The sequence below is a fragment of the Poecilia reticulata genome, chromosome 12 (genome assembly GCF_904066995.2).
Source record: "Poecilia reticulata chromosome 12, P_reticulata-male-v2, whole genome shotgun sequence".
In the NCBI taxonomy this organism is placed as follows: domain Eukaryota; kingdom Metazoa; phylum Chordata; class Actinopteri; order Cyprinodontiformes; family Poeciliidae; genus Poecilia; species Poecilia reticulata.
The window spans coordinates 3469159-3489304 of NC_088841.1; the positions used below are offsets into that span (position 1 = coordinate 3469159).

A 20146-nucleotide genomic window follows, 5' to 3' on the forward strand; every position below is an offset into this window, starting at 1 on the left:
CACGGAGGAGGGAGGGGACGGGGGCGTTAGGAGCCGATCTGGTTACATTCATGATACATCGGGCTGAATCCAGAACTCTCTGGATGATGGTGATTTCGCATCATTGCAGCGAGGCTGATGCAGGATCTATTTTTAGGTTTCAGCGAGGAAAATCCTGAGTTCACCAGAGAATCTCCAGATTCTCCAGGAACTTTCTGCTTCATTGTGTCAGTTTGAAGAGGACAGACAGTGTTATGTTTGTTCCTGACACATGGTGCCATTTTATAGCACAAACTGTTGTTACGTTCAGTTGTTGTAAAAATGCAATATCAAAAATCGCAAATTGATATGTATCTTTAACACATAACCAGCTTTAAGAAGCTGCTGCTCTTCAGCACCTGGATGAAGTTTGGAGTTGGCCCTTCCCACTAGATTCAAATCTATTAGTGAAGGTTTACAGAGGTCATTAAATGTGGACAAACCCCCGGCCAAACATTTACAGAATCAAATACATTTGGTGCCAAATGTGACACAAAAATCTCCTGCTGCACAAACAAAAATGGATTTATATCAATTTCATTCGATTTTATGAATTAGCAGAGGGCTGATGTTTGGTGACCTCTGGAAACTTCATTAAAATCTTTTTTAAATTGAAAAATAAAAAGTCAAGATTTAAGGTTTTTTTTTCATATTTAACATGTCTTTATTCAACAAATCATTTGAAAAGCACTAACCCATAAACAATCATCCCATCAGGCCATCGCTTTGCTGAAATGTCTGTCAGTGTCTTTCTTTGACTTTTAAAATTAGACAGAAAATGATGAATTGCGACAGAAAAAACCTTTATCTCCATGACAATTTCCAACATCGGTTCCACTGATAAAAGCAGATATTTGCAGCAGGATTGGGTTGAATCTCCCGAAACTTTGGTTGAGACTTTAGCAGGAAACCTGTTGTACAGATGTTTACCAACAGGGGGAGCTGGTTCGACAAAATCAAACCAGAAAATAAAGAAGTAGGCACAACGAATCTCAATAAATAATAACCGAATAAAGAAAGTCGTTCACTCTGCCAAACATCAACCTGGTGTTTGGCATCAGGATGCGCCTCTGTCGTTATTTTCCTTCCACCCGTCTTATTCGATCTTCTATGTGCAACGTCTGACCGTCCTGCAATGCGTCCTGTAGATAAAATCGAGTCGGTTCGTCTCTGGCCCGGTCCGAGCTGCCTCTCAGAACTGCACGGCGCTGGGCGGGATGTCAAACATGGACGGGTCGAACTCCTGGCCCTTGAAAGGTGAGCCCTCTGCGTCCCAGCCTTTCTTCAGCATCTCATGCACTTTCTAGGAGCCAAAAGACAAGCAGATGTTACCCTGAAGACCTGATGTCGAGTTGAAGTCCGCTTTATCTGTTTAACCTCAGCATTCATGTGTTTAGCTGCTTTTCAATGGACTATAAAATTGCATGAATCGAAAATAAAAATGTTAGATCAAAAGTATTTGCACTAAGATGAGGTAAATTGAAATTGGTGCATTTTGCAAAACTGCGACAGAAACCGTTGTTCCAACTATTTAAGTAATTTAAAATCCTAGCAGCGACAGTTGGATCAGATTTATTCATAACTCAGCCATGATGCTAGTAATCGTCATTTATCAGTCAATCAGAGGAGACGCCGGCGTCTTATTCAGGTTTTGGAGCAACAAACCCGCCTAGTTGGGAGCGTGTTGCATTTTGTGGAAATTGTAGACGATGATTTTACAGAGGAGTTATGGATTCAACATGTTAGAATGACACACAACGTTTTTATGAAGTGTGATGTTGAGAGCTCTGGTGGAGGCAGCTGCACTTTGTCCAACAGAAACAGAAACAAGCCATCATGCTCCTTCTACTTGCTGTCGTCTTCTCTGTCATTTTCGCCAGTAGTAACATCAGCCGTTGGTCATGTGACTCACGTGATGCAGTTGCAGTTTTGTGAAATACATTTATTTTGATAAATAAACCTCATCCCAGTGGAAAATTTTTGAATCAAAAAAAGTTACGTTTTTTTGAAATTGGTGCGCTTCCATTAAGGACATTTATTTTCAGAATTTCAATTTGCACAATGCAATGGTTAACGAAAACGCGGCTATTACAACATGTGTTGATGTTCCTCACCATTTCGTGACTCTGTGGTTTCCCCTGCTGCTTCTGGTGATAGTCGAACGTCAGCCTGTCCAGAACGGCGTGCTCTTCCTCGTCGACCGTTGCCATGGAGCGCTCGCGGTTGATCTGGTTGATGTCGATCTCCTTTTCGCCTTTCAGCACCGAGTTCCACCAGACCTCAGACGTCTTGTTGAGAGAAAGCTGCGGCGGGGTACACCTGCCGGTTAGCCTGACTCTGACGCGCAGCGGCGTCAGACTCTTGCGAACGCCGCACTCACCAGCACGCACTTCCCAGGCTCCAAACTCCACAGAGAGTCTTCGGTGTTGATCTTATGCGTGAACTCTCCCTCCATCAGCGTTTTCTCCTCCAGTCCGTCCCTCACGCTCACTCGCAGGCCGCCGCTCTGCAGGCCAACGCTGACCTGAAGGACGGCAGTGGACAGCGGTTAGCGGTTAGCGCCAATGACAACGGAAGAGTCCGGTCATTTCAGGAGGTTGAATGAGCTCAGCTCACCTGTCTGCCCTTCACCACCGTCTTGGGGACGAACACGCGGACCTCCAAGTCGGTGTAGTCCTGGGACCAGCTGTAGTTTTCACGCACGGCTCCGTTGTAACTGTCCGGGTTTGACTGGAACTCATTTTGAGGTCTGAAACAAAATAATGCACCTAAACATTTCATGCAGCACCGTCTTTTTTAAGCTAAGATTGAACAGTTAGCTTTTGAACACATTTTGTCTGCCTTCCTCAAAAGGCATTTTTATCTGTTATAGCATGTTGCTACCACTTGAGGGCAGCATAAGACAATTTAAGAAACTCGAGCTCTGCTAGGAGATTTAGCTTCAACATTCCTTTAGAGTTTCTTTGGCCATGTTGTAGAAAATCAGATTACAAAACATATTCACCAGTTGCATTAGTAAATTATTATCTTTTTAATATTTATAGAAAAATAAATATTTTACCATTTGTGTAATTCTGCTGTGCAACTCTACATATTTTGTTGCATTGCCTGTCGGTTTTTCAAACAGCTTTTAAGTTCTTTGTGGGGCCATGGCATGGCAAAGTTTGGGAACCCTCAGAACACCGGAACATGGTGGGCACTCACCTGTCTTCTGCTGCTGCTGTACGGTTAGCCACTGCCTGATCCCCCTCACCTCCTGGTCCGCTGCTGGCAGCTTGCGTTATCCCAGAATCTTCAGAAGCTGCAGGAGCGGAAACTTGGCCCGCGTCAGAGGAAGCGCTCTCAGTCCGCGATGGCTCCGCGCCGCTCTTCTCCTCGGTGGCCTGGCAGAGCTCAGAGGACACCTCCACCTCCTGGGCAGCAGGGGGAGCACGCGAGCTCTCCTCCTTCTTTCGCTGGTCGCTCAGCGCTCTCTCTCTGTCGTGTTCAGCCAGCTTCTCAAACAACCCGAATGTCTGGAGAGGATGAAAAATCAGAGCATATGGCCTGATTAAAGGTAGAAATAGTGATGAAGATTTTGCGAAACGCAGAGTTACTGACAGCAGAAAGTGTTTGGAAATGAGAGATAAATATAGATACATGTTCAATCCTTTCACTTCACAATTATGCACTTTTTATTAGTCTATTGCATAAAATCCTAATAGTCTGTGCTACAAAAAGCCGTCCTCCCGAGCAAAGAGAAAGTGAACAAGGTGTTAATGTTAATTCCATATTTAAAGTGTGGCCAATATGGACTGAATGGCTACGGTTCACTCCCTCTGCTGCCATTGCTAAAATTTCCAAGTACGCCTCACTGCAGCAAACAGAAAGGATGGACCACTGTCAGCGTCATACCTTATTTGGAAACGTGACCATTACACTCCGGAAGTGAAGGGGGCGCTATTTCCTATTTTATCCATGGTCTCCCATTTCATTATTCTCTAACAAAACACCATCAGAGCTAATTAAAATGACATAGACGAGACCTTTAAACATTACAAATATATATATATTTATGTCATTTAATTAGCTCCTTAAGAAAATTAAAAGGTATGGTGTTTTGTGAGGGAATTTATATTTTTCGGTTCCAGTAATGCCAGAATTAATATTAAATAATAAAGACTTAATGGTATTCTGAATAGTAACGTAATTATATTAGTTGTGTTACCACCCCCACGCCACTAGAGGCAGTAGCAGACCCGAAAAGATGCGACTAAGGAGCAGATTTAAAAGTACACCAAAAGCTACAGAATTTGTTAAAAACTGTGAGCTGCGCTGAAGTAAATAAAAGAGAGAAATTCAAATACATGCTGAGAGTAAAAATCCTTCCTAAATATGAAGATATATCACAGATTCAAAAGAAAATAAAAACGGGAGACCGTGGATAAAATAGGAAATAGCGTTCCCCTTCACTTCCGGAGTGCAATGGTTCCATTTCCAAATAAAGTATGAGACTGACAGTGATCCGTCCCCTACCCTTTCTGTTTGCTGCAGCAAGGTCCTAATCAAAATTTCAGGCAGACTACAATTCTCAAACAGCGCAGAAAATCGATGTCATCATTCACTACTTCTCCCTCTGTTCACTGATTGGCCAAGTAGAAATTCTACCGGAGAAATCCAGGTGAATGGGAGAAATTCCAAAGTGTCTGTGAAGCGAGATTTGAACTGAAATTGGGTGGAACTGCAGCAGAAGAAAGATGTAAAATCCCAAAGTGTAAAAAAAATAAGAATTCAAGTTCAAGGACTGACTCGGCCTGCAAGTACAGTTTAAATAAATAAACATTTACCTGTAAACATTATTCATTAATGTTGATGTAATGTATTAACTTGTCTAAAATGTGAATTATTTGCACGATTTTACCAAAATTTTAATAATCAATGGAAAATTTTTTTTTTTAATTACAGAATGTAATTTGGGTTTAAAGATGTAAAATTCAGATTAAGTGACAGTTTTCCAGGTGGCTGTGGTCACGGCGCCAGTGTACCCCAACCAGCTAAACAGGTTGACAAATCTTCACCTTGAGCACCATCTTCTCCGCCACTCCTGGAGGGAAACCCATCCTGTCGTTAGGACCAGACAGCAGCCGGTAAAAGTCCGTCTTTCGGTACAAAAAGCCAAAGTAGATCTGCAGAAAGTCCTGAATGTTCCCAACGTGCTGGAGGATCCCCAGCAGAGCGTTGTCGTACATCTCTGTCATCTCTAGCGGCGACGCCATCCCACCGTCTAATGATTCCGTCTGTCAACAAACCTGAGGACTATTCAGTCCGACAGCCAAACACCGTCAGGACAGAGAAGTTTGAGAATAAGCAGGACGAGTTGAGCTTTCTTTACGAATGTTTTCCTCTTTCCAGAACAATACACCTTGTTCCGGTTATTGGGTTTCAAAATAAAAGTTCACTATGCCCCATGAGCTGATAGTGATTGCTGTTCCAGGATGTGGAAACATACTGAGACTGTATGTTAGACTGAAGACAACTGGGTCAGGGGGAGCTACAGCTGATACAGCTTTAAAAAGATGTGTGAAAAGCAGCGAGTCTAATCTGTAGAGGTGGGCAGATCGATGCAAAAATATTGAAAATATCAATACCAATCAGTACTAGAATCTGATCAATAAGCGTGCTAAGAACAATACTGTACTTAAGTTTCATGTCATTTTATTTTTACATTGTAGTTTTTTTTTTACTTTACTTAAGAAGTAATGCTTTTCTATGATTGGACACAATTAAACACATAAAAAAAATAAATACATTTTTGTATTTATTTTTGCTCACTTATTTAAATTAATAAGTAGTTCATATTTTCTGCAGTTGACTCATTCCATAAATATTATGGTGCGTTTTTGCTTCATCTGTGCCCTACGTAGGTACACTTCATGCACTCATTTTGATATTTTCCCGAATGACTATGAATTAGGTGAATTTAAAAAAAAAGTTAAAACTACAATTGGACAAACGTAGATTTAAAAACAATTGAATTGATTACTTGTTCAGTGGAGTTCAAATGCAGTTGGTACGATCAATTTCTTACGTTTTAATTTATGTTGGGAACATCCAACATTATTAATGGAAACAACAAAATCAACATAGTAACAACAAACAGTACAATGAATATTCCAACAGACATAAAAAGTAATGACAAATCTGTGTTTATTTTATTTTTATCAATAGCAAAACATATTTTTGAGAAAAACTTTTAAACCTCGTAAATTATTTTTCATTTTGTTCTCATTTTTACTGTTAATAAAAATGTATACTTTGGTAACAGTTTTTAACCTGCTTTATTTGTGCATTTCCGGTGGGTACATGCTATCTTGGGGCCGGTGGAAACCTATAACCACAGCGTGAGTTCCAGTTCCAGCTCCAGGTTGGCATTGCAGCTTTCAGCAAGAATTAATATTTAGGCAATCTTTCACAAGCTGTAATAATCGCAGCGTCCAAAAATCGATTCCACCATATCTGAGTAACTGTTCCGGAGTGAGGAAATAGTGTATTTCCCTTTATTTGACGGTTTGTTCACATTTTAACGGGAGGGAAACATGGCCGCGTCCTTGAGTTTCACAGGGAGCGCGAGGCTGCTGGTAAGAAATTGATTGAAAGTGAAATGTTTGAATATTAAAACATTATTTCTGTTGATAATTACCTTTTAGTAAGTTTAATGTGTGCCTATCTAAACTCAGTGTTACCTCATAGCTTTATAACTTTATTGTTAAAAAAGTATTTAGCTTTTGAGTACGTCTTTTTTTTCAAAATGGAAAAAAAGATGTATTTTTTTTTCTGTCGTTAGCCATTGAAATAAAAAATAAAATTGCGAATGGGCGGAGAAATAAATAAATCCGTATGTTTCTGTAAATATCTCCAATAATAATCACTGTAAAATCGTTAATCATGTCAGTTATCCCAATTTAGTACAGTATATAAGTTAATAAATAATTCTCTTTGTGGTTAAAAACTTCCTTTACAATTTGTTTTAAACTAAGACTATTATATTCTATTATATTATATTATATTATATTATATTATATTATATTATATAGACAAGTCTTTAGCTTGTCTGGATGTTGTAATTTGCTATGAATGTGATTTTGTTTCCTGAAACTTCCTCCAAACATCATCTGAACAGTCTAGACTCATCATGGATTTTGGTTTTGTTTCCATGACATTCTTCCATTTTTTTCAGACTGCCTTGGCCCGATCTAGGGCGCTGTACAATTCCTTCGAAAGCAGAAGCTTCCATGCAACAGCAGTGTGCTGCAAGGTAAACATGCATCCTGTTGCTTTAGGTTCCTTTTAAGCTATTGGAAGATATTACAACTCTTTTGCTCTGTTTGTTTTAAAAACTTTACAACATTTTCTGCAGTCATAATGAAATGCTTTTGTTAAAAACCCAACTGGGTTATGTTACCTACAATTCAGTACCCGTCATTTCTTGTTTTTCTCATCGGTTGTGACTAAGGCGTGTTCACTGAAGGAGGTTGTGCTGATATAACTCTTTGAACATTTGCTGTTTTCCGTCTCATCTCCCTCTCCTGTCATTTTGTAGAACCGAGCGGCTCGGATCCGAATTGGCAAAGGAGACAAGCCACTGACGTATGAGCAAGCGCTTCATCCTCATCAGATTGCTCACCGCAAAGGATGGCTGTCTCAGCACGCCAGTAAGGACAACCAAAGAAAGGCCAAACACAGCTTCACAGCACAAATCCACAAACTAAACATACTGAGATGCATATTAACATCAGTTCTGCCATGTTATATTCCTGAAATGACGTCTTTTAGCCAATTCAAAGCCCATTTTCAAACCCTCACATTACCATTAGGTCTCTTCCTCCTTCCATTTAGTTTCCAGGTTATAAAATCATATTTTATCAGTTTATGGTCTTGGTAGTTATTCATTTTCAGCACTTATGGAGATAAATAGCATAAAATGAGCAAATATCTCATATGATTTGATTTAATGTTGTTTTATCTTATGAAAACTTTGATATCATTTATTTTGTTTCTGGTCCTGTCAAGACTGTTGACTTATATGAAATATGACAGATTAAAAAATAGCTCCAAGTGACACCCTGCAGACAGATACTAATTACTGGAGTCATGAACTCATTTATTTACAGCAGACCAAGTGGACTGTGAGAAAATCCCATTTGACAAATACTCTGCCCTCTAGAGGCAACTAGAAGCCACAGTTTCCAGATTAAAGGGGTTATAAAAAATGTAAACTGTAAAACTTCCATTTTAGATAGTTTAATAAGATAACTAAATCTATACAAGGTGTCGATGATCTCAATTTTCAGTTATTGCTAGACTATCAAAGACTAGCAGCTTTTTAAAATATTTGTATGTCATTTTTAATTTTCAAACATTTACACACTTTAATTTGTTGCAGATAAAATTTTAAGGTAAGCCACCAAATATAAACTGTTTCAGGAGGAGCAAAAAAAAAAAGAAAAAAATTTCCTTCCATCCATACATGGCTCTTTATAGCATTAGCTTAGCACAGTATAGCACTTTTTCTTTTTGCTGATCTCATATATTTGGCTCTGGCAGGTAACCTGAAGGGAGAGCAGGGTGCGGCGGAGCGGACCGTGGAGGATGTCTTCATCCGGAGGTTCATGTTCGGGACCTTCCACGGTTGCCTGGCCAACGAGGTGGTGATCAAGCGCCGTGGAAACGTGCTTATCGTGTGCGCACTGATGCTGCAGAAGATGCCGCCTCAGAAGTTTTACTTTTTCATCGGATATACAGAGTCACTGCTGTCCCACTTCTATAAATGTCCGGTGAAGTTAGAGATCCAGACGCTCCAGGAAAAAGCCGTGTACAAGTACGTCTGACAGAACCAGCTTGTCGTTTTGTCTTAAAATAAAAACGTTTAAGAAAGGAGCATTGGACAAAACTGCCCAATGATGTATTGATATGTCTTTTGTATTTTTTAAGTTGTAACTGGAGCATAAACCCTGTTTTTATGGCATCTACATTAAATTCAAAATACCCAGACTGAGATATTTTGTACAGTTTATGCAAATTTGTGCAATTAAATGTTGCATAAATTTGTTAGAAATGAATGGAGATGTGAGCTGCTGTTATAATGAATATAGAATATGAACAGATTAAAGTAACATTAAAAATCCAGGTTTTAAAGTAATTTTTTCTTATTTGTACATTGCGACCTTTTATGCTCAAAATTGGCAGAAACTCATTAAACATGTTCAACTTTCCATGTTTATGTTGTGTAAATTTGGATTCCTTTCATATTTTGGCAACATTCAATATTTATTTTTGTGTTGAGATAAAGGAATAAAAAAATAAAAAAAATTAACCACCAGAACAAATGCAAATATTTAATGGAGTGAAGAGAGTTACAATAAATAACTCCTAAAATTTTTAATAATTTTTTAATATGCTATTTCTCAAAATGGAAATAGCAATAATTTAATATAGAATTAATTTGAGCTATGCTAAATGTATTGATTTCATTTTACAAGTAGACATATTTATGATTTAATGTCATGTTCCTTTTTTTAGTGAAGCCCATCATGAATTAATTGGGGCCTGCCATAGCATTACATATGGAAGGGCAGTGACCAGGGGTGAAAGTAAGGGGGTACTGCAGGGTACTGCGTACCCCTAAAAGATTTAGCGGGGTACGCAGTACCTGCAAGAGAGGGGAGCTGCTGTCGGCTGTAAAAAAAAAAATCAATGGGTTCACTGTGCAGCTGTGAGTTCACCCACTAATCAGCCGTGACTGATTAGTTTTTCCAAGAACAATCTAAAACACGACTTAATCAGTTAATGAATTGCTTTTTTCTCATTTCATATCGTTTCTCAACTGCCTCCCTGCTAAAATCTTTTTAGACTTTGGTGGGGTAAAATTGACTTCGAAATTAATAAACTTCCAGTTGAATTTCACCAACAAGTCCTTCAATATTGGAAATTAATCTATAAGCATAACCTCATAACACCCCTATTTGGAATAATAGATGCATCTTAATAAAGAAAAAATCCTTTTATTTTGAAGAATGGATGGCAAAAGGCATTTAGTCTGTTCAACATCTCATGGATGACAGAGGGAACATTTTGAACTTTGAAGAATTCCAGCATAAATATAATTTTACCTGCACTTAAAAAGAATTTCAAGCTGTAATTAAAGCAATCCCTCAGGCTTTGATTAACACAATACAAGGTTCATTATTTTATGCAGCCTCAGTACCACGGCTTTACTCACTGTTTATCCAAGACTACATTTTTATAGACAAACACTGTGACAATAAAACAGTCATCACCCAAAAGACTCCCCCTTTCCACTTTTAAGTATTTAAGTTCTTTAAATGTTTTATTTATATATAAATTTCTCAACTATATAAATTGCTAAAGAAACCTGAGAAGCATTCTTTAAAAATAAAGTGGTATCGTCGGCTAGTTGACTAATAATCTTTTTATCAGCAATAGAGATACTTTTCAAATGGTTGATTTGAATGAAATCTGAAAGTAATTGAGAGCAGATCAAAAAGAGGTATGGGGTCACCGGGCAACCTGGCCTGACACCTCGCTTTAGATCAAACCTGGGAGACGTACCAGTATAAAGCTTGATTGAACAATTAGCATTTTTATACATGGTTTTGATTGCAGCACAAAAGTAAGAGCCAAAATCAAATTTCTTTAACCTCTCCGGAACATGGCCTCCTTTTGAGCAATATGGCTGAAAATAACATGCCCAAAATGAATTGAATGTATCTCAAGAACTACAGAGTTTATTTTAATTGTTTTGGTATCAAAACAAAGGCAAAACCCTAGAGAACATGTTGCAGCTCTAAAAGCCACCCTGACCAGATGCTGACTCACCTCAACTGGCTCCTCTCGACATGAAGAAGCAGCAGCTCTACTCTGAGTCACTCCTGGATATCTGTCCTTCTCATCGTATCTCTAGCCCAGACACCCTACAGGGAAAACTAATTTTGGCAGCTTGTATCCGTGATCTCGTTCTTTCGGTCATGACCCAGAGCTCATAACCAAAGACGAGGGTAGAAACTTGGATCAACCGGTAAATCAAGAGCTTCACTTTTTGGTTCAGCTCTCTCTTCACCATGACAGATCGGTACAGCACCTGCTTCACTGCAGACGCTGCACCAATCCGCCTGTCGATCTGCTCCTCCATTTTTCCCTCTTTGGTGAACAAGATCCTGAAATACTTGAACTCCTCCACTTGAGGCAGGACATCCTCCCCAACCCAAAGAAGGCATTCTATACTTTTCTGGCTCATTTATTTATGCATTTATTTCTATAGCTATGAATTTTTATTTTATTTATTGAGATGATAAAAGAAAGAGCCTTGAACACATTGATCAACAGGTTTGTATGTCATTCAACACAATCTCTTGGTTTTCTCATTCAGGGTGTCAGATACACACACAAACACACACACACACACACACACAAATAATACACATGCACAATAAAGTATAGGTGGTAATGTTAGCTAGTTGGTTAGATAACTAGTGTTAGCTAACTTTGAAGAAGGCTAATATGTTGATTCGTGACAATAACACTGTCACAGTACTCATGATTGACACACACAAACACATTTGTGAGATAAAAAATAAAGATAATACTTATATGTAAGAGTTCTTGCTGTGTAAAACAATATTATTCAGGGATGACACTTAGGTCTCAGTGTGTTTGGTTCACAAAAAAATGTTTTCCTGACATTCACAGTTAGTAAGAAACAAAGATTCCCATTAAATTCCATAGGAAATGAATGCGGGTCATTTTGGACCCACTCACGGAAGAATGGGGTAATAACATAAAACATGCTATTTCTTAAAATGTATAAAAGATAAATTAAAAATTTGAATTGCATGATATCAGTAACATGTTTCTTGAGGAATACCTGGAATATGAAGTGATGAAAACTTTTCATTACAAAGATATTGCAAAAAGATGACCTCACCGGGTCAAAAAGGACCCACTTACACATCAGAGGGTTAAAAACACCTTTCATCCTCATCGGAAAAATTGGAGCTAGTATTTTAGAGTCGTTATTAAGAAGGCAGATTGGACGCCAATTATCAATCAGAAAGGGGTCTTTTTTAGGTTTGGGAATTAATGTCAGAAGGCCTTGACACAGAGTGTGAGGAAGAGTTTGGTTATCGATACATTCTGCAAACAGCCGGTGGAGGAACGGGGCCAGTTGTTCTGCAAAGGTGATGTAGAACTCTGAAGTTAGGCCATCAACTCCTGGAGATTTGTTGAGTTTTAGGTGCTTGATGGCAGACAGGACTTCAGCAGGAGAGAAGGGTCTATCACAGATATTCCTTTGGTCATCATTAATTGACTTAGTTCCACTAAGATGTGTAAAGAAATTTTCAGATTCAGATTTATTGTATTGTGATTCATACAACTCACTGTAAAAAGTAGAGCAATACTTTGATATTGTTTGGGGATCATCAGGGATAAAGTTGTTAATGTTAAGTTTTTGTATTGAATTGAATTGACCACAGATTCTTTCTAATTGAAAGAAATACGCAGTATTTTGTTCCCCTTCCTCCAGCCATTTCCTTCTCAATCTCACAAAAGCCCCCTCTGCTTTCCTTCTGTATATTTCACTTAATTTATTTTGTTGAATGGCTAAATCCTTTAAGTCATTTTCAGATAAATTTTCAGGTAAGATTTGAGTAATTTCAGTTATTCTGAATGTAGGAGCTATTGGTTGGTTAAATCTTACAATTTAAATTGTTTAGTTTATTCTTATTATTTGTTTATTTCCTAGTTGATTTATCATTAGAATTTTTGCTTAATTTGCTGTTTAGAATAAATTATTTGATTAGGAATTAACTTAATTAGTAAATTAATTTCAGGCTGGGGTGGGGGTATATCACAGTATAAATAGGTGGGTCTTGGGTAGCTTATTATGCACATGGGTGGTCATAAGGTTTTTTACCAGCCTATCAATCAGTCACATCAGTCAGTCAGAGAACAGGTACAGGAATCAGAGCAGAAGCAGAAGCCTGTATCTTTTTGCCTGAACAGTAAAATAAAACCAAAGAACTATATTTTGACTTTTGATCCTTTTTGCTGCGTAAACCAGAATCCACGGTGCATCAGGTGACTATTTGAGTTGGATTCACCTTTTCTTTAGATCACCTTGGAGTTTTGAGTTTTTTGATTTTTGAATTTAAGTTTTGGGACAAATGGTCACTACACTGGATATTACATTTGTTTCTTCGTCTCTCCTGGATTTAGATAGAGGCACTAAACTCTCTGAAATATTTTGTAACTTCAAATTTAAGAAGTTCCCAATTTCTAGAGAAATTATTAATTAAGGCTTTTTTCCAGAAATGGTTTATTAATAATTTGACTATCACTTACTAGCACATTTTTAAGATGGAATTGTTAAGTTTCCAATAAGAACTTTTGAATGTGGGAGTAATGGACCTTACCACAGCGGCCGCGTTTCATTGACTAATGCCCATTTCACGTCACAGCGCAGCTACCACGTGCGTGACCGAAAATCTGAAACGGAAAGCCTTGCTTGGATCAAAGCTTGTGCATGACCACATTTGCAGCTCAACCGTCGTAGGATCAATAAGAACAAAGGAGTGTCTGCAGGTTAAGTATTATTGCTTTGCTTTCTTTGTTTAGTGAATGACAAAAAGAAAGTCAATAATAAACACATCCATTATGAAAACCTTTCAGCCAAGTACAGCATAATGGCAGTACCGATACAACTTCTCCACCTTGAAGCCTGTCTGTTACACGGTCTTACGTTAGCTGAACAGATCAATATGCAATGTGTACCGTATCTGACATACATTAAAGATTTTTTATTTTACCTGAAAAGGCTTTTTACTAAACTGTAATCGTGTTAGCCACGCTAGCACCGAGTACAGTGCCTAGGCCAAGACATACTCAAACATTTGCCAACAACAGAAATCACTGATTCAAAAGTAACCCTCAAAACCACAAATGCCAGACTTACCCAGCCTTGCAAGAACAATAGGTATCAGTGATCTTGTCCACAGCTATATTTATGCTAAGGATCTGCTGTTTTCCTCATCGACCGGTAGCATTTAGCTGCGACGCGCACAATGTTGGAGGCACAGCGTGACTCAAACACCTTGATGTCGTCCAAAAAAGATGAAATGAACTTGTTGGTTGGAATGGTGTAATTTAAACCATGAATAGAATGGAGCTACACTGACTCAGCATGTCAGACACTAAGACTTAGAAGAAGCTAATTCAAATTGATATAAAAAGCGCTGAAATGCACAGCAAAGCAGAGACTGTACTTAATATAGTAAATACACTTAGCAAAGCACAGTCAACCAGAATTCAATAAAAAACATGCAATTATTTTTTAAACTTTGGAGTGAATTAAGATAATGTAAATAAATAGACAAACTGCCTTCAAGGATTAGAAGATAGAAAAGGATCCAAATATTAAATGTGTAGGTTTTGTAGGTGACCATCTGAGCAGAACCTGAGATCATGCCTACGAAGAACTTGTTGTGTCCATAAGGACAGGAGTGACTTTCTGTCCAGTTGGGGACAGCGGCGACTTGATTTCTTTTCCCTCAATGATCACGCAGACTCCAGCAAAATGGGCCTTTTGTCCTTTCCTGGCTGCGTCAATTAATGGCCACAGTTTTTCTCGCTGAGCCTTGTCAGCTGTGGTGAGATGCGCTGTAAACCTCAGCCTGTTTTCCTTCAGATAGCTGCTGCTCTTGGCCATTTTCCACACCAGGTCGCGGGATGTTCTGTTGGGGAAGCGGATCATGGTGGTTCTCGGCGCCCTCTGCTGGTCGTTGAAGGGACCCAGACGATGAGCGAGGTCAATACTTTCTTTCATCTTTACCTGGTTCTCCTCAACAACAGCACAGCAGATGTCGCTAACTTTGACTCTGATGTTTTCATGTTTATCCTCTGGGACTCCGTGTAGCCTTAAATTCCACCTACGCTGGTATTGCTCCATTTCGTTTATCCTCAATTCTATTTCAGACGTTTTCTGCACATTGTTTTCCGATATGGAGCTCACCGCGTTCACGTCGGATTTCAGCGTTTCAATGGGGTATATGCCACGAGAGGTGGTGACGTATTTCCGTTTGAATTTATGCCACATAGATTGGTTCCGGGTCCTGCTTGCTCCTATTATTTTCAGCCAAAGCTGCAAGATCTGTACCATGAAAAAGACGCAAAACTTAAAATATCTGTGAGCTACTGGTACAACAATCAAGTTTTTTAGTGTGCTGTTGTGTCCAGTAATTAGTCGGGACCATCCAGTGCCTAGTTTTTTCATTTTCCTGCTGATATCAAGGCGACAGCGGACTGTAGCCAAAACTTAGCCTCTACAGCTAATAAACGGTTTGTAGCTGCCTAGTATTTCAAAGCTTGAGAATATTGAAGATCCAGCGTCAGAAATGGGAAAACGGAGGTTAAAAAGGAGCTGTACGTTCTTCGTTCAGTGGAATAATTTGTTGGAGGAAAATAATGCCGGAGGAAATCCACTGCAACAGGAACAGGCTGAGAACAAAGGCAGCGATTCGGCACAAGGTGAGTCAATACGTGTGTTGATGCGTTTGTGTTATACGGAAAATGAAATTATTTTTAGGCAACTCCTTAGCTTTTTGTTATGTGACAATTATATAAAATACATTTAACATGCAGTCGGAGCGCCGAGTCCCTCCGATACCGAGCAGGTAATTTACGAACAGCCGAGGGCAGCAACGCTTCAGCCCGATCCAAACCACACAGGTAGTCAGTCAGATTAAGGTCCAAAACCTTCGCTTTACAGCCGTTTAAGTGGCACCGATCCACATAAAAAACCCACAGAACAAATGGTACAAATCACATATTTCCCGAATCCCGAAAATATGACACCTACCTTTGCTGTTTAATAATATAATCCACGTTAGAGTGAATTTTTCCACTTGGCTGCTATAATCTGTTCTTGCTTTACACAAACGTAATTTCTCTTTTTTTTTTTCCCCTCTGAGATTCTGTTTAGAAAATCAGGCTATGAAGTTACATCCTCCCGCTGCTTTTTGTTTTTAAAATGGTAAATTTAGGTTTGCCTCGACTTTTATAAACTAATGCCTCTTATATGCATCATGTTTTGTATTACTGTTGGTGCAGATATTAGGCGAACACTGTGCTTTGCCTCCTAGTAGTTTAAATTAATTTAAGCTGCACACTTTCAAAAGAGTATTCAGATTTTAACATGCATTTTCTAAGTAGTATTTTAGTTCACTCTTACTCAGTAACTTCAGTGATGTTACACCTCTGAAACATTTTTTGCAGTTTCTTTGTGATAACAGAACAATTTCACTTAAACATTTAATTTCCTGAGATATTGTCAATTTATTTTCAAGCAAAACTCTCAAAAAGAGCTGAGGATTTATTAGTTTTGATTACGTTGTGCAGCTAAATATGGACGCTTATTAGTTTGTTTTTAATTTTTCAGGTTTGCATTGCAACACCTCATGATGCGTTTCTGAGTCATGATCGTTGTGCCGATTACCTTTCCACTGGATCCAAGCACCTGGACCAGCTGACGGCGTCCATCAGTCCACGGTCTGCCGGATCATTACAACGTGGACTAACTTTTTTTTTTTACAGTACTTGGTTAAACTATGATCTTGAAACCGGAGCACCAGATATGCAGAAATCTACCTGCAGACTTTGTTGGCCTCCCTGACTGACATTCTGGACGGGACTGAGCCGGTCTTCATCTCCTGTGACGAGTTTTCATCACCAGTAAAGGCAAACAAGTCTGATGTCTGATTAGCTGGTAGGAAGTATATTATATATTCACTGTTCATTTTGCTATCCTGTTACAATAACATGTAATACTCTACATTTCACAAACCTTTTTTTCCCCATTTCTCGGTGTTTACGTTATATCAAGTATTTGCATGTAGATCAGGAATTCAAATGAGATATTAAAATGCAACACATTTAGGTAATACTAGCAAAGAAATGTGAATATTAAGTAATATGTAGTTAGTCATATAATTTCATATACTGAATAAGGCTGGATGATATGACTTACAAGATTGTTTTTCACACCAGATTTGATTTCAATTTCTATAATAAAATCACAGAAAATATTTTCAAAAAGTGCCTTTATTTCAATCATCTGTTCTGTGAGTTGTATAAGGGAGCATTACGGTCAGGATACAAGAAATTTGAATTGCAAGAATGCAGTCATTGTTACAGCAGAATAAAGATGCAATTTTATAACAATGTCTTAAAATTACAAGAAGATGTTTTAATGAGAAATAAAGATTCAGATTGATCTGACGTAACCAGCTCAGTCCATGTGGTTCTGACATTTGTCAGTAAGAGGATGTACATTTCCACCTCAACTGACCAGGTAAGCATTAAGGTAAAAATACAAAAATACTGTATAAACAAATACTGTATACAAAACGGAAAAAGAGCAACTGATAGAAATACTTTATATATAAAGAAAAGCAAAAACGTTAATAGCAGGAGAAAAGTTGTTGGCAACATTAGCTCAGCTAATATCTCCCTCCAGGAAGCCATCAAACAGAACTCCTGTCCAACTCCACCTATAATAAATATAAAAAAAAAGAAAAAAGAAAACGGAAAGTTAAAATAACAAATAATGCCAATTTAATAATTCAGTTCTAATACATTCTGGAATCTTATTGACATTTCACAAATTAATTAGGTTTCACAAATGTTTTATTTATTCTGCTGTTAGTACAGAATAATCTAGTTAGGTTTGAAATGTCTAGGTGTTGTAGTTTTTAAAGTACAACACATTAAAAAAGCTCAAGATAGTGAAAAATTGAGAGTAATCGCCCTTCAGCTATTTTCTGAATTAGATGCTACATTCGGAAGCTAACTTCAGCTTCGAGTGATAGCTAGGGCACAATATAGACAGATCTCTATATATTTATATAGATATAAATCTATATCTATCACACTGCACAGATAATCAAAACACTTGACGTTTACATAGCACCTTTGTAAGCTTGTCCCTGTTAGCTACGTCAGACATATGAGGCATTATGGTGAATACAAACGATTTATTAACTTACTTTCGACGTTATTGTGAAGTTTTGACACATCCATCTTAAATCCTTTGTTGTTGGAGCGTTTCAGGACGTCTGAATAATTAATAGTCCTGCAGCGACTGAGGAGCCATTGTTAACGCACTGTTGCTTGTGCGCCGGAACCATTCTATGTGGCAAAAAAATGCGGAAGTGCTAAAACGGAAGTCCGTGGCATATACCCCATTTCCGTAAATATGAAGTCAATTGACTTCTTCAGAGCATCGATGCTAACGGTGTTACAGCTGACCATATTTTCTAATTTATCAGAGAGCGACCATTGATTATCTTAGCAATGTTGTCTTGCAATTGACAGAGAGACAAGTCACCTTATAGTTTCTTTTCCCCTGGTTTAGCAGGGGTAACTGGGTGAGAATCCAGCATAGGAGACAGATCAGAGCTCTGTCAATATAGCTGTGATCGGAGGCAGGGATACCTACGTCTGGATCAGATGGGGAGAAAATCCGGGAACCACTGACTGCAGCCGATGACATCGTGCCTTTGTGCAAGTCTGTAGCTATAGATTTAAGCCATTTTCGCACTGCAAGGAACGGAACGGGTTCAAAGTAGGGCCGACCGTGTTTGCATTAGAACTACCGACTCGGTTCCTTCCAATTGGACCGGCCAAGCGGGGCTGCTTAGAATTCAGCAGCTGATTGGTTTAGAGTCAGCCGTTGGTTGCTTTGCAGTCAGCTGTTGATCGGGTCTAGCTGGCTCTCACTAAGCTGTTCTTACTGTATTTTGTAAAGAGTGCTCTTTTTAATATTATTATTATTATTAATTTGCGATGAATTCCCCTCAACATTCTGCTGTTACCTCGTCCCATGGTGAGGTCATTTTTTTCCTCCGCTTACTCCCTGATGAACAGTACAGAATGAACTAGATCGGTCAACGAGGAAAGAGAAAGTTTTCCACCGCATCTCTAAGGAAAAGGCTTCGGCCGCTACATCGCAACCATTGTTTCGTTTCAAAAATAATGACGTCAGGTAAAGCTTCGATGCCGCCCTCAGTTATATGCAAACACAACAGGGCTAAAAAAAAAAAATAAAAAAAAACACAACAGGGCTGCAGTACGGGTGGAACCAGGCCGTAGCGTGCCGTTCCGTTCGTTGCAGTGAGAAAACGGTTTTAGTTTTCCCCTTCTCTTTCCTTTTAAAGCCGTGCTCCGACCGTTGCATCGCAGTATACGTTAGGTTCTGGAAGATGACCGTTGAACTCAGAGGTTAGCTTGTTAGCTGCTAGCCTTTTCTCGTCCTTGATCGCAGTCTTAGCAACAATGTCACTCTTGATCAGGTTGAATAGAACAAAAAAATAGAAGTTACAGACATTCCTAGATCAAAACAAGAGCATTATGTTGGCAAAGAGGAGTGAAAATTGAAATTTGTGTCTCAGCTACATCACACAGCGACTGGTCCGGTCGCCATTTTGGTCCCGACACTCATCAATGTGATGGCATAAAATGTGTTTTTTGCCTCGTTGAATCTGATTATGTCAAATTGTTGTGATGTCATAAGAAACATGCCTTGAATGTCCTTGCAGAACTCAAGTAGCAGCACGTTTTTTTTATATTGGATTTAACATTGCATTTTTTTTTTTAAGCTTTTCGTAGCTTTTTATCGGTCGGACAGTCAAAATGTCGCAAATTGACACTGATTCGTTAACAAAGTCCCAAGTTAAAGAAAAGACTACAGATGAATGGGTTACCTTGGTTATGGATTGGTTAAAAAGGCTTAGAGAAAGATGTGAGTTACTGATTATGAACACACAGGAGGAGGATTTGGAAAAAGCGCAAACAAATTGAGCTTATGAATAATGTGGCTGCCATCGGAGGCAGTTACACAGTTTGGTTTAATTTTATGATTTTAAGTTGGTGTAAATAAAGTGAGGTAAAATATTTTATGTTTATTATAAGTTGTGCAAAGGTTACCGGAGTGGATCCAATGTTTAATTTGTTGTTTCATTTAGGCACATATTTTTAGTTACACGCCACACTCTGTAGAGGGCAGCATGCTTTATTTTTT

General features: G+C 38.6%; 2 protein-coding genes across 2 annotated transcripts; one reads left to right on the forward strand and one right to left on the reverse strand.

The window, feature by feature from the left end:
• Positions 1-650: 650 nt before the first annotated feature.
• On the reverse strand, positions 651-5438 carry nudcd3 (NudC domain containing 3). Its single transcript, XM_008423245.3, has 6 exons — positions 5076-5438; positions 3223-3533; positions 2635-2767; positions 2399-2542; positions 2133-2321; positions 651-1321 (listed from the first exon to the last, which is right to left on the reverse strand). Exons 1-6 carry the CDS (start codon positions 5271-5273, stop codon positions 1211-1213), a joined length of 1086 nt encoding a protein of 361 aa, XP_008421467.1. The 5' UTR covers positions 5274-5438; the 3' UTR covers positions 651-1210.
• Positions 5439-6363: 925 nt separating this feature from the next.
• mrps24 (mitochondrial ribosomal protein S24) lies at positions 6364-9269 on the forward strand. The gene is made up of 4 exons (XM_008423246.3): positions 6364-6635; positions 7235-7312; positions 7598-7709; positions 8602-9269. Exons 1-4 carry the CDS (start codon positions 6594-6596, stop codon positions 8883-8885), a joined length of 516 nt encoding a protein of 171 aa, XP_008421468.1. The 5' UTR covers positions 6364-6593; the 3' UTR covers positions 8886-9269.
• The last annotated feature ends 10877 nt before the right edge of the window (positions 9270-20146 follow it).

Bases quoted from the DNA above. Each gene is read 5' to 3' on its own strand.
- nudcd3 (XM_008423245.3), bottom strand. From the start codon at position 5,273: ATGGCGTCGCCGCTAGAGATGACAGAGATGTACGACAACGCTCTGCTG. The intron at 2,543-2,634 runs GTGAGCTGAGCT...GCCGTCCTTCAG, and splicing joins CGGTGGTGAAGGGCAGACAG to GTCAGCGTTGGCCTGCAGAG. The intron at 1,322-2,132 runs GTGAGGAACATC...TTTGGCTCCTAG, and splicing joins AACCACAGAGTCACGAAATG to AAAGTGCATGAGATGCTGAA.
- mrps24 (XM_008423246.3), top strand. From the start codon at position 6,594: ATGGCCGCGTCCTTGAGTTTCACAGGGAGCGCGAGGCTGCTG. The intron at 7,313-7,597 runs GTAAACATGCAT...GTCATTTTGTAG, and splicing joins CAACAGCAGTGTGCTGCAAG to AACCGAGCGGCTCGGATCCG. The intron at 7,710-8,601 runs GTAAGGACAACC...TGGCTCTGGCAG, and splicing joins ATGGCTGTCTCAGCACGCCA to GTAACCTGAAGGGAGAGCAG.